Source organism: Ahaetulla prasina, chromosome 3 (genome assembly GCF_028640845.1).
Source record: "Ahaetulla prasina isolate Xishuangbanna chromosome 3, ASM2864084v1, whole genome shotgun sequence".
NCBI lineage: Eukaryota > Metazoa > Chordata > Lepidosauria > Squamata > Colubridae > Ahaetulla > Ahaetulla prasina.
Genome location: NC_080541.1, coordinates 61769921 through 61782414, shown reverse-complemented (window position 1 = coordinate 61782414; position 12494 = coordinate 61769921). Strand labels below are relative to the sequence as shown.

Genomic DNA, 12494 nt, shown 5'->3' with positions numbered 1-12494 from the left:
TTTCAATCCCATGGGAGTCCTGGGTTATGGATGCATTCTGTAAATTTATCATTTGAGGTTTCTTGATTCAAAAACTGTTGCTCTATGATATTATTTTGGCTTATTAAAGATTACATACAGAAGGGGTTTAGTGGTATATATATATTTATAGATATTTATCAGCTCTAATTTTTATTCTCCTGTTAGTGAGCCTTAACACAGTATTGGAATTTGAATGTTCCAGCTCTGTGTGAGCCCTGAGAGAACAAAAAAATGAACATGCAAGGTCAAGCTGTATTTCTGTTTCTCCTTGTTTTATTTTACACTTGGGGGAAAACAAAGACATGATTGCTCTACTCCTGTTCTTAACAATCATCAATTTTTATTTTCCAATTTTAGTCTTTACTGTTCTTTCGTAACTCAAACTGAGATAGACTGGTTTCCCTCTTGGCTTTTTGACAACCTTATGATTTAGAAGGAAATTACGTACTCTTAACTTCGGCAGCTGCAGTATAACACTTCCATGAATCTGTTTTTCTTTAAATATATCTAAATAGGATGGGAGTAGCATGCATGTAGCCTTTTTTCATCTTTTTGCCTCGAATCCTGTATCTTTGTTCATTTCTAAGATGCTGCTTTTTAATCGGGACAACAGTGTGAAGTAGATATTAACAAATTTGGATAAGAGTCTCATTTTATACATATTTTTAATCTGTGTTTTTTATAATTAGACATATTATTTATTTATTATTTAAATTTTTATACCGCCCTTCTCCCGAAGGACTCAGGGCGGTTCACAGCCAGATAAAAAATACACAATAATACAATATAAATACAATTAAAATACAATTAAAAAACTTATTAAATTGGCCAAGATTAAAAATGTAAGATAAAAACCCATTAAAAACCCATAAATTTAAAAACTAACCCAGTCCAGCGCAGATGAATAAGTGAGTTTTAAGCTCGCGACGAAAGGTCCGGAGGTCCGGAAGTTGACGGAGTCCTGGGGGGGAGTTCGTTCCAGAGGGCGGGAGCCCCCACAGAGAAGGCCCTTTCCCTGGGCGTCGCCAGACGACACTGTCGCGCCGACGGCACCCTGAGGAGTCCCTCTCTGTGAGAGCGCACGGGTCGGTGAGAGGTATTCGGTAGCAGCAGGCGGTCCCGTAAATAGCCCGGCCCTATGCCATGGAGCGCTTTAAAGACGTTCACCAACACCTTGAAGCGCACCCGGAAGGCCACAGGTAGCCAGTGCAGCCTGCGCAGGATAGGTGTCACGCGGGAGCCACGAGGGGCTCCCTCTATCACCCGCGCAGCTGCATTCTGGACTAACTGAAGCCTCCGGATGCCCTTCAAGGGGAGCCCCATGTAGAGAGCATTGCAGTAATCCAGACGAGACGTCACAAGGGCGTGAGTGACTGTGCACAAGGCATCCCGGTCTAGAAATGGCATCCTCGTAGAACATAATCCTAAATATTCACAGTTTTAGCATAAAGTCAGAAATCAGGTGTTTAAAATTGACTGTGCGACTTTAAATAGAAGGTTGGAGAGAAATCATTAAAAGTATGAGAATTTCCCCCCAGCTCTTTAATCCAAAGAGATCATCTTGGACAGGATACTCTAGTCCTGTTGGATTTGCTTACTCATAATTTAATTTGGGTATGCAGCCATAAATGTCTGACATGTGTTGCACCACTCAAAATACAGCCATGCATTCTCCTTTTCCGGTTTTGCAGAGGGATTTACCGCTTTCAGATGACTTTTAAATTCTGTTTTTCTGTTTTAGGATGTTGTACCTCAAGCCTTGCTAGACCAGTATTTATCCATGACTGATCCCTCTCGAGCTCAGACGGTTGATACCGAGATTGCCAAACACTGTGCCTATAGCATTCCAGGAGTGGCACTTACCCTAGGTAGACAAAACTGGCACTGCCTGAAAGACACCTATGAGACTCTAGCTTCTGATATGCAGGTAATGGAAAATCCACATTGTACTTGGATGGTATAGAAATTCTTTATGCTAGTTTAAGATTAATTTGTCTCATTGAAGTAATAAAAAAACAAATGTTTGTTTATTTCTTGTGCTTCTTGGATTTTTTCATGATAAAAGTGTTATAGGAAAAGTGAGAAAGTTAATTTGTAGATTATATCTCCCTGTTTAGATAGTCAAATAACTAATGGAATTTTATTTCATTCTACAATACAGTTATACTGCAATTTGTTTGCGTGTTGAGTTGTAACTTCTATAAAATATTATTTTTCCTGCTTAATTGTTGTTTAAGAAATAAATATGGTTATCTAATAAAGGGGGGGAGGAGTAAGAATTAGAAAAATATTTTACTTCCTGCTCAGGAATTGTTACAAAACTGCTCTAATATTTCTAAATAAATAATGTAACATTATTAGCAAAAGAAGAATTGTTTTATTTATTTATTTATTTATTTATTTATTTATTTATTAAAATTTATTAAATTTTACTGCAAAATTACAAGCAAAAAAAAGAGAGAGAGAGAGAGAGAGAGATTGATTTTACAACCAGTCCTGTATTTTGCTTTGAAGTATAGGGAGGTTAAAATACATATCAGACATTTAATCTGGTAAAAAAGAAGGCTTCTGGTATAAAAATGATTTGTTTAATCTTCCGGGGTTGGCAAGAATGCAAAATATTTTTTAAAGAAATCAGAAGACAAATGAGCATAATCTGTTTTTTCCTAAAAATGTTTCTCCTATTTGCCACTATTGTTTTTTTTAAAATTTTCTTCTAATAAAATTCAAATGTTTCCTTGTTTTGTATATTGTATTGTATATTGTACTTGCAATGTACTTGTTTTGTATATTGTACTTGCAATGAAATGAACTAGAGTCATTTTGTATAATTGATAATTACTTGGGTCCTTTCAGTGGAAAGTTCGAAGAACGTTAGCTTTCTCCATACATGAACTTGCAGTCATTCTTGGAGATCAGCTCACTGCAGGTGATCTGGTTCCGGTCTTTAATGGCTTCTTAAAAGATCTCGATGAAGTTAGGATTGGTGTGCTTAAGCACCTACATGATTTTTTGAAGGTACATTCTTCTTTTATATATACATATATATATATATATATAGTATATATTCAAAAATAAATTGGTATTTTCCCTTCTTTCCTGTATTGTTCTGTGTTTTAACTTGTCAATTTTATTTATGAAATTATTATATTTGTAATTTAATTTCTGATGTAATTTTATATTGCATAGTGCTGTTTTACAATTTCAAAAGTGCCTTTTAAGACAACTTCACTTTTTATACAGTGAATTTACAGTTATACTCTTAGCAATTATTATTTTCTATGTGATTCTTAAAGTGTTTCATAATTATTTATTCCAGCTTCTTCATCCTGATAAAAGGCGGGAGTATCTTTACCAACTTCAGGAATTCTTGGTCACAGACAATAGTAGGAATTGGCGTTTTCGAGCAGAGCTTGCTGAGTAAGTTTTTGTGATAATTAGATATGTCAGCAACATGTGTAAGGGCATGTTTTTGGCTTGTTAACATGTGAACCAAGATCAATCTTGTTTTTCTCTTAATAATTTGTATCCTAAGCCAAAATGCAAACCAAGGAACTCATGTTGGAAATGGCTTGTATTTGATTGGATGTTTCTTCTTAACTCATCCAATGTGCTGCTTAGACAACCCCCCCGCTTTCGTTGCAGACCATCCAGGAAGGTTTTGTTTATCCTTAGCAATAACATCTTGGCAATAAACATCATCAAGATCCTTGCAAGGACTGAGGCAAGAAGGAAATGATTGAAAAGTTTTATTGCATAATTTCCATTGCTTGGAAATAGATCTTAGTTTGTTGCAGTTACTGATATTATCCCTACCCTATTACGTTTTGTATTTTTAAGCAAAGTATTTAGGAAGATTTACAATGAGAACAAAATTGTTCAGCTTCTTAAACTGATTATTAAGATAGCCATAACTATACTGTTTCAAAATGAGCATAGTTAAAATTTTGAGAAAATAGAAAACCTGCTCCTTAAATTTTCTCTTACCAGATGATAAATTAATAGCTATGGCCCATTCATGGTTACTCGTAAGTAGGTCCTTATGGGTTCAGAAGAATTTATTCTCAATAGAGTTTTAATTCAGAGAGGTTTACTACTAAACTGGTATACTTAGTATTATAGTACACGTCTTTTAGTTCTAAGAGCAGAAACATCTTTGTGCTCTCTCAGGTACCCAAGAAAACATTCCTTGCTAAGTCTGGAACAAGCTACAAAGGTAGTGGAGGACCTGTAAATGTTAAAGAATGCTCCAGAATCAGCATTGTCAATAAAGCAGATGGTTCCTGCTATCTTATGGTTTCCTTCAGAAAGGTTATATAGATCAGGACTTAGTTCTATGCTGGGAGAGACCACAGTTCTTTGTGATACATCATTTTCAGTGAGTGCCAGAAATGATGGCAAAGAATGCTAGCATGGAAAATATGAAGAACAGCCATTTAATGTTAACATGTCCTATGAATGATGGGTCCTCTGTGAGTTGATGAGCAATAAATCCAACAATTGTTGAGTCAGTAAATACATTTGATATTTTCAGACCATGTCATGAGTGCTAAACAAAAGACTGCAAATACCATTCACAGACTGGCTTCTAAGGCTGGTCATAAAACCAGCCATGGCTAGTCATAAAACACCAATTTACCACCAAGCAAGCAAGGTTGTTGCAACACTCCTTTCTATTCTACCCAGGATACTTCTTTATATATTCCTGTGACTTCATCTTTTGGTGGAGAAGGGAACATTTACAAACAAAACATTTGGGTATAATTATTTTTTATTTTCTCAGCATGCCTGTAAGACAGATGTAGAATCCAAAGGCATCTTGAAAAATGAAAATTATTCTGAAAGCTAGTGTCCTTCTTGGTAGCAAGCCAGCTTTTTTATTTTTGTTGAAACATCTCTTATTGCATTGGCAGGCTGCCAGCCATTGGCCTTGTTTGAGCTAATGAATTCCCTTTTAGGGAAACCTGCACAAATAAATCACCCATCTGGCCAGTTTGACACTATTGCTCACAACTTTGTCAACAGAATTACTCAGATTCACCTCAGTCTGAACTCTTCATGGGAGGTGCTTGAAGCAATGACTGACATAACATCCTGCAATGGTCTGGTCTGTAGACTCTGTTCAAATGACCAGAATACTGTTGAACATGTTCTCCATCATGTATTGACTGGCTCTGTGCCCATCTAGATGTTTTGGGGGGCAGGTGTGAATGTGACAGTTTGCACTCATGGTAAACCTGCTTTGCCTACCACTAAATTTCCAAATGCAATTAAAATTGCCTATCAGATTCTGTATGGCTTGGTACAAGACTCTTTAAGTATTGCAGCTAGAACTAACTCATTTTGTGTTGTCAAGTAGAGGAAACCATTAGGGAATTTGCATTTCCATAAAATAAAGAATTGAAACCAAGCAACAATATTTTTCTGTGATGACTCTGATATTATGGAACAGCATATTAGCATAAGTCCGTGATGGCGATCCTATGGCATGCATGCCAAAGGTGGCATGCGTAGCCATATCAGTGAGCACGCAACCTCGGGCCTTCTGGGCTCACCAGAAGTAGAGAAACAGGGTGTTTCCTGCCTCTGGAGGGCCTCGTGGAATGATGGGGAAGGCCTGTTTTTCTTTCTCACCTGGCTCCAGAGCCTCTCTAGGAGGCTCTGGGGAAGGTGAAAACAGCCTCCCTGCTCCGAGGTCCTCTTGAGACTGAAAACAGCGGGGGGGGGGATCACATGTGCGGGGGGGCGCATAGAATTATGGCTGTGCACAACCCCCCCATTACACGATGGCAAAAAAGTTAACCATCACTGGTATAGGTCATAATAGTAATTGTAGTAGGAATAGGTGTAGTAGATTCTTATAGAAACTCAGCATACTGTATATCTTTAGGCATATTGCTGCCCCCATGCACTGTCTTTGGGAAATCATATCATTCTCTGGTTTTATCTCCCTAGAAATCCACTCAACCCAGAGATTAACGATCAGCACTCTAAAATTATTGCCCCAATAATTAGATTTGAGAGAGAGCCCCTGTAACAACCTTATTTCAGTACTAAAGAATGGCACTCGGGATAAATGATAAACTCCATAGGGGTTTGAATAATAGTGATCTTCAAAGATTTGTTATATTTTCAGACAGTTGCAAATAAATAATAAATTAGCATATGGTCAACTTATTAACTTTCATTAATTATAATAAAATCATTATTGTGATTTTTGAAAATAATTATGACCTCTTGTTTTATTTTGTTTTATTCCTGTAGGCAGCTGATTTTGCTTCTTGATCTGTATAGTCCCAGAGACATATATGATTATCTGCGACCTATTGCCCTCAACCTTTGTGCAGACAAGGTTTCTTCTGTTCGATGGATTTCCTACAAGCTGGTATAAGTTAAAAAGCAGTCCTTGAACACAACAGTTTAATACACCAACTATTTTAGCGATTGATTTACGTAATGGACCATGTTTTCTAGGTTAGTGAAATGGTAAAGAAGCTGTACAATGCTCCAACACCAACATTTGTGATTGATCTTATGAATGAATTGATTGAAAGATTCTGCAGATGTCCAAAGTGGTCTGGTCGACAAGCATTTGTCTTTATTTGCCAGGTAAGAATTATTCTTATACCTCTTCATAATCACTATTGTCTGTGACTCCTCCATTTTCAGTATTGAATTATTTTGCATTTTAAAATGCAACGTATGAAAATGGCCACTTCCCTTTGTTTTTTTGCTCCTTATGTAAAGGGAGAAAAATTCCCAGTGGCTTGCTCTGGATTAGTGTAAATGTTGATCATTTTCTCAATCTAATTTAATTAGTTATTAATCCAATTAATTCTTTAGTAATTAATTTAATTACATCAATTTAATTACTGAAGTTTAGCATAATTATTTAGCAGATTATATGATCACGGCATTTGTGGCCTATTCCAAATATGTAGTTGAACAAGCCAGGATTTGGTGTGATTAAGTATAGTTGTTACTGTACATATTTCATTATCCAAAAGATTTTTTTTAACTGACTGTCTGATTGTATTTATGACAAGATGAGAAAGAAGAGGCTGAATAGGAGAACATCAAAGATAGAAAAGAAAAAAAGCCCAAATCTGACATAGATTCTTAGTCCATGCTACTTTAAGCTTTAATTGCTCCCCTCACTAGCCACCATTAAACTTGGTTTAATGAAGCAGGTGTTTTTAGATATCATTTTTTTTCAGACTATTATAGAAGACGACTGCCTGCCAATGGATCACTTTGCTGAGTATCTACTGCCCCATTTGCTACACTTGGCCTCAGACAGAGTTCCAAACGTTAGAGTCCTGCTTGCAAAGACCTTAAGACAAACACTTCTAGAAAAAGGTTGGTGGTACTAAACTTATCAAATTGCCTTGCTGTCTTTCGTGTTATCTTGAAAGTAATTTCCCATGTGCTTATTATCTAGAAGGGAATGACAAGGACCACTAGATAATCCTTTGTTTTAAAACTGGATTGTAATTTTTGAACGAAATTAGAATGTGGAGAGCATTTTAGCAAAATTTAGGGGGTTATAAAGTTTTCTAAGGGTCATGTCTGAACAAGGGAGAAATGGAGATATTAACATAGGTAGGTAGAAAGTACTCAGGAAGTACAGAATTTGCCTCTCCTAATTCTAATCAGTTTTCTCTCCACGTAATATTTAATTAAAGCAATTCAAGATCAAGGCTGTTTGGAGTCTCAGATGTAAAAATTCTTCCTATAATGCGTGGGTAGGACTCAAGGGAATTCCAATAATTTAAGAGAGGCTTAAAACATCTCTTTTTTAAAAAAAAAGTCTCCCCACAACACACACAAAATGGGTGAAAAGGTTTACCTCTGTTCTTTATGATGAAGTAGTCCTCAATTTTTGACCATATTGGAGCTTGGAATTACAGTTGTAAGTCATGCTAGTCATTTAGTGAGTCATCAGACGGCCGTGCCCAATTTTAATACCTTTTTTGCAGTGTTCATTAAGTGAACGCAGCAGTCATTAGGTGAATGCAACAATCGTTAAGTAAATGCAGATCCTATAGGTAAACCACTCAGGAAACAACAAGATGAGCTAATTTTACTATATTGTAAGGTTACATTAACAGAATTTTGCAAGTCTAAATGTACAGCTTTCCTGCTGTTCTTTTTGACTGCCTGATCAGTTAGGATGGGTCCTTCCTAAGTTTCTTCCTCTCACTATTAAGCCACTGGAGTTTCCTCCCTTTTTTCTGTTTCCTGGGCAGCATAACTTTCCCTCTTCCCTCAAGGCCATTCTCACATACCATTATACATACCCACTTGAGCTTTCAAAACAAAACAAAATAAAAAGAGCAGCTCTTAATATCAAAATAGTTGCCCATTTCTGCTTTAGTGACTAAATTGATTGTGATTCCCTTATAGTTGAAGATACTTGGCGTGTGCTCATGAACAAATCTGCAATCCTGAACACATGTATGGACAGGATTGGAAAATATTTGATAAGATTACATTTTATCTTCTGTTCCTTCCAAACTGGATATATTATAGTGAAAGAAAGAAAGATCTCTTGCTTTCAAAAATGTTCTCCTTTTTATTCAATCTGAGAAATAAGAGGCACCTGGTTATTGAGAAGATTAGTAACTGTGAGGAAAAGTAAAAGACAGACTGAATATAGAAAACAATGGAGAAAAATATTTATGGAATTAAGAATGTGAATAGACAATGAGAAAGAAAATACTGCACAATAAAGAGATTTTAATGGCAAAGCTGATAGCTTAGAAAAGACCTAGGAAGGTAATATAATAAGGAAGAGACAGAAGCATAATTTGTGAGAAAGGACCTGTAAACATGGAAGGACAGTGGGAGGTGGAGGAGAAAAAAAAACACAGTAAAAAATTCATCCTGAATTCTGCAGGGTGAAAGGGACACAAGGTAGAATCAATGATTTTTAATTAAAAATGCAAAGTTTAGAGTAGGGAAGTGACCGAGAAGCCAGAATGAGATTACTGATTGAAGAAGTAGATCCAACATTGTTTATTATCTGGATTGAGGTAAAGGAAGATATGAACACTAAATGAGGGAAAAAGAAAACAATCTCTTGGCTCCTGTGGACTTTAACTTACATTTCATTTCTGTAACACCCTGATTTTGATAACCGATACTTGCTATTTTCTGCATGCTGATTGGAGCATGACTAATAATAATTCATTCCCTTCCCATTTCCTTTGTTTTCCCCCCCATACAGAATACTTTCTGATGTGTGTTAATTCCCATCAAGAGGCTGTAGAACAGACAATCGTGGCCCTCCAGATGGATAATGACAATGATGTCAAGTATTTTGCAAGCATCCACCCGGCCAGTACCAAAATTTCTGATGATGCTATGAGCACAGCCTCTTCAACTTACTAAAAGTAGTTCCTGAATGTTGGTATAATTTTAATAAAAGAGAACAAACATTACAAAATTGTAGGCAATCGTCAAGTGCTCCTAACATGGATTACTGAAACCTCTTTTCCAGAGGAGAGAATATTTTGCCAGACTTAACCTCAGTTGGATGTTATCTAAATCTGAGATCAAGAATTTTGGAGTCAAGGAAAACCCGTTATGTGTTGAATCTTGACTCTAGAAAAACTTTGCTCAGAGGATTGTATTTGTCACCAGAGCCTTAAATCTTCTGTCTTCCTGAATATGTGAAACTTGAATTGTCTGAGCATTTTCAGTGTAGAAAGGGAGTGATTTCCAGAGACTGTCATTTGTTTTCTGTCAAAGAGTTACCTTAGCAAACTCTTTCTTTCTTAGGAACCAATAGCAGACGGATTTATACCGAGAAGCAAAGAAGCTGTTTCCAGTATTAGTTATTAAAGTTTTTAATCTTTGAAAAGACTTAAATTTGTGTGCAGCTGGGCACATCCTTAAGTGTGAATAGTTTTGATGTGTGTAAATGAGGGAAAAGTAGAAGTTGGTGTTTTGTTTTTCTCACCTTAAGGTTTCAATGCCAACATTAAACTACAATCTGATTTTAACCCTTAAAACACAGCATATTGCTGTGACTGTGAGCAGAAATCTATGCTGAGTACCTGTGTCCTGATATTTGATTTTTTTTCATGCTGGTCATGACCTGAAGGAAATCTAATAGCACATGTACTTCAAGTCAGGTATTTTAAACTTGATCATGATCGGTTCTGAGGTGCAACTTTTTCTTCATATACTGTACATATCTTGGACCACTTGTGGGAGTGCTGCAGTCTTTAATCATGCTATTTCAAACTGTTGTGATAACATGTTCTTTCCTTCTCAGAATAAAAAATTTATTAATAAGAATGAACTTTCCTTTTCTTAATGCCATGTAATCCCTTGAAACTATGAACTGTTTTTTATAAAAACTTTTCCCTGTTCCATTGTTCAAATGTGCATAAAATTGCAGGTTTAAATTAGCATGATTATGTCAGTGTGTTTTGATTCCCATGTTTTCCTAAAAAATAGTTGAACATCCTGATTCCATTGGAGAAAACATCTGTACAACTAGTATTTGTACTAGTATTTTCATAGTCTCAAATTGCAATGAAGTTTGCAAATTGCAAATAGGGAGGGAAAAAATCTGACTTAGCCTGTTTTGAACCCTGATTATATGCAAGTATCTGTTTTTAGGATTGCAGTAGTGCTTAAGAGCCCTGGTGGTGCAATGGTTAGAATGCAGTATTATAGGCTAACTTTGCCCACAGAGTCTGGAATTCAATCTGATGGGGCTTGTGGTTGATTCAGCCTTCTATCCTTTCAAGGTTGGCAGAATAAGGATCCAGATTGTTGGTGGCAGTATTGCCGACATTGCAAACTGCCCAGAGTGTGCTGTAAAGCATATGAGATGGTATATAAGTCTAAGTCCATGATGGCAAACCCATGGCACACGTGCCAGAGGTGGCACACAGAGCCCTCTGTGGGCATGTGCACTGTCACCAGCTGCTCTTCTGGTTTCCGGCGCACGCATGCGTGCCAGCCAGATTATCTTTGTGTGTGGTGGAGCCCCGGAAAGCTGAAGACTAGGTGACCAATGCACGCATGCACTCCGACCAGCTGGTCTGAGTTTCTGGGGCTCCGGCGTGCGCAAAGACCAGGTGGCCAGTGCGTACACATGTGCTGGAAACCAGAAGACAGGTGACTGGCGTGCACATATACACTGGCCACCTGGTCTTTGAGTTTCTGGGGCTCTGACGCCATGCGTGCCGGAAGCCAAACCAGGTGTCACCGGCCACACTGTGCGCTGGCAAGCTGGTTTTTGAGTTTCTGGGACTCCAGCGCATGCACATTCGCAAAGGTTCGCCATCACTGGTCTAAGTGCTATTGCTACTGCTGTGTGAATACTTCAGCATAGTTTATAATACAGGTGAGTTTTGGGAGGAGAGCTCTCTACTTCCCCTACTGTGATCTCATCTCTAGCTTAATTCTGTTGATGAGAGAGGGAATAACATAGGACAGAGATATAAATAGTTGGTATTATGTTATCTGCAAAGTTGATGTTTGCCTTTTCACACATGTGCGCTGCTATACTACAACTTGAAGAGAACACTCTCAAATTGCAAAGTGGCCATTCAGGTACACTGTGGTTTAGTTTAATTACGGCTTCGCAAAGCAGTTGGGGTATTCCTAAGATGCTACTGTGAATGAAGAGTCTCTTTGATATGTTGAAGAAGCCATGCTTCAAAGGCTGGCCTCAGCTGTCTATGGGGGATGCATAGGTCATGCTTCCCCTGCGATGGCCAGTGAAGTAAATGTGCAGAGACAGCTATTAAAACTGCTGATCAAGATTGGCAAAAAGTCTGCCTCTTATTTCAGAGAGGGCTTTATGAAAAAGCTGTGTTGGAATACTTTGTACAGCCCTTTTCCTAACATATTTTCCTAACATAAGCAAAATCAAAATGGACAGAAATTTTTTTTACCTTAGGCATTATCAATCCATATTTTATCAGCTTATTAACAGAGGGCTTTTCCCCCTAAATGTGAGTCAGCCTACCTCAAAGTGCCAGTTAAACTGTTGAGTTACTAGTTATAACATCTTTTATGCAGGATCCAATCCGGGTTGGTCACTGAGATCAGAGGTTTTGTCTCCTGAGCTCTCTTCAAGGAACTTCCTCGAGCAGAGTGTGCTTTGGACTATTCTTTGTGTGGTGTTTATATGGTGCCTGTTGTATGTGGCTTTTTTAGATGTTGATCCAATCCAATTAACATCTTAAAAAGCCACATATAACAGGCACCATATCAATATTGCACACGTACCAGCCCAAAGCACACACACTGCTAGAGGAAGTTCCCTGAAGATAGGCTCCAGCCCAAGTCCGAAAGCTTGGAAGACAAAACCGACTCAAATCGGATCCTGCAACATCCTGGGATGTGTTTATTTGTAACATCTTTTATATCCAAATTGAAAATCGCCTTAGTCCTACTGAAGCCTGTGATGACCCAGGGCATGGCACAAAAGCAACACAACCAGAGAA

The 12494-nt window shown here is 37.6% G+C and overlaps 1 protein-coding gene across 3 annotated transcripts in view; it reads left to right on the top strand.

Moving 5' to 3' along the window:
* The window catches only part of PPP4R1 (protein phosphatase 4 regulatory subunit 1), a 49960-nt gene extending 39634 nt beyond the window's left edge, over positions 1-10326 (top strand). For all 3 annotated transcript variants that reach the window (XM_058174324.1, XM_058174323.1, XM_058174322.1), the window contains exons 14-20: positions 1763-1948; positions 2878-3039; positions 3341-3441; positions 6286-6406; positions 6496-6630; positions 7239-7380; positions 9251-10326. In XM_058174324.1, coding sequence (XP_058030307.1) covers positions 1763-1948; positions 2878-3039; positions 3341-3441; positions 6286-6406; positions 6496-6630; positions 7239-7380; positions 9251-9414 — 1011 coding nt within the window. In that variant the 3' untranslated portion in view covers positions 9415-10326. The remainder of the gene's footprint in view (positions 1-1762; positions 1949-2877; positions 3040-3340; positions 3442-6285; positions 6407-6495; positions 6631-7238; positions 7381-9250) is intronic.
* The last annotated feature ends 2168 nt before the right edge of the window (positions 10327-12494 follow it).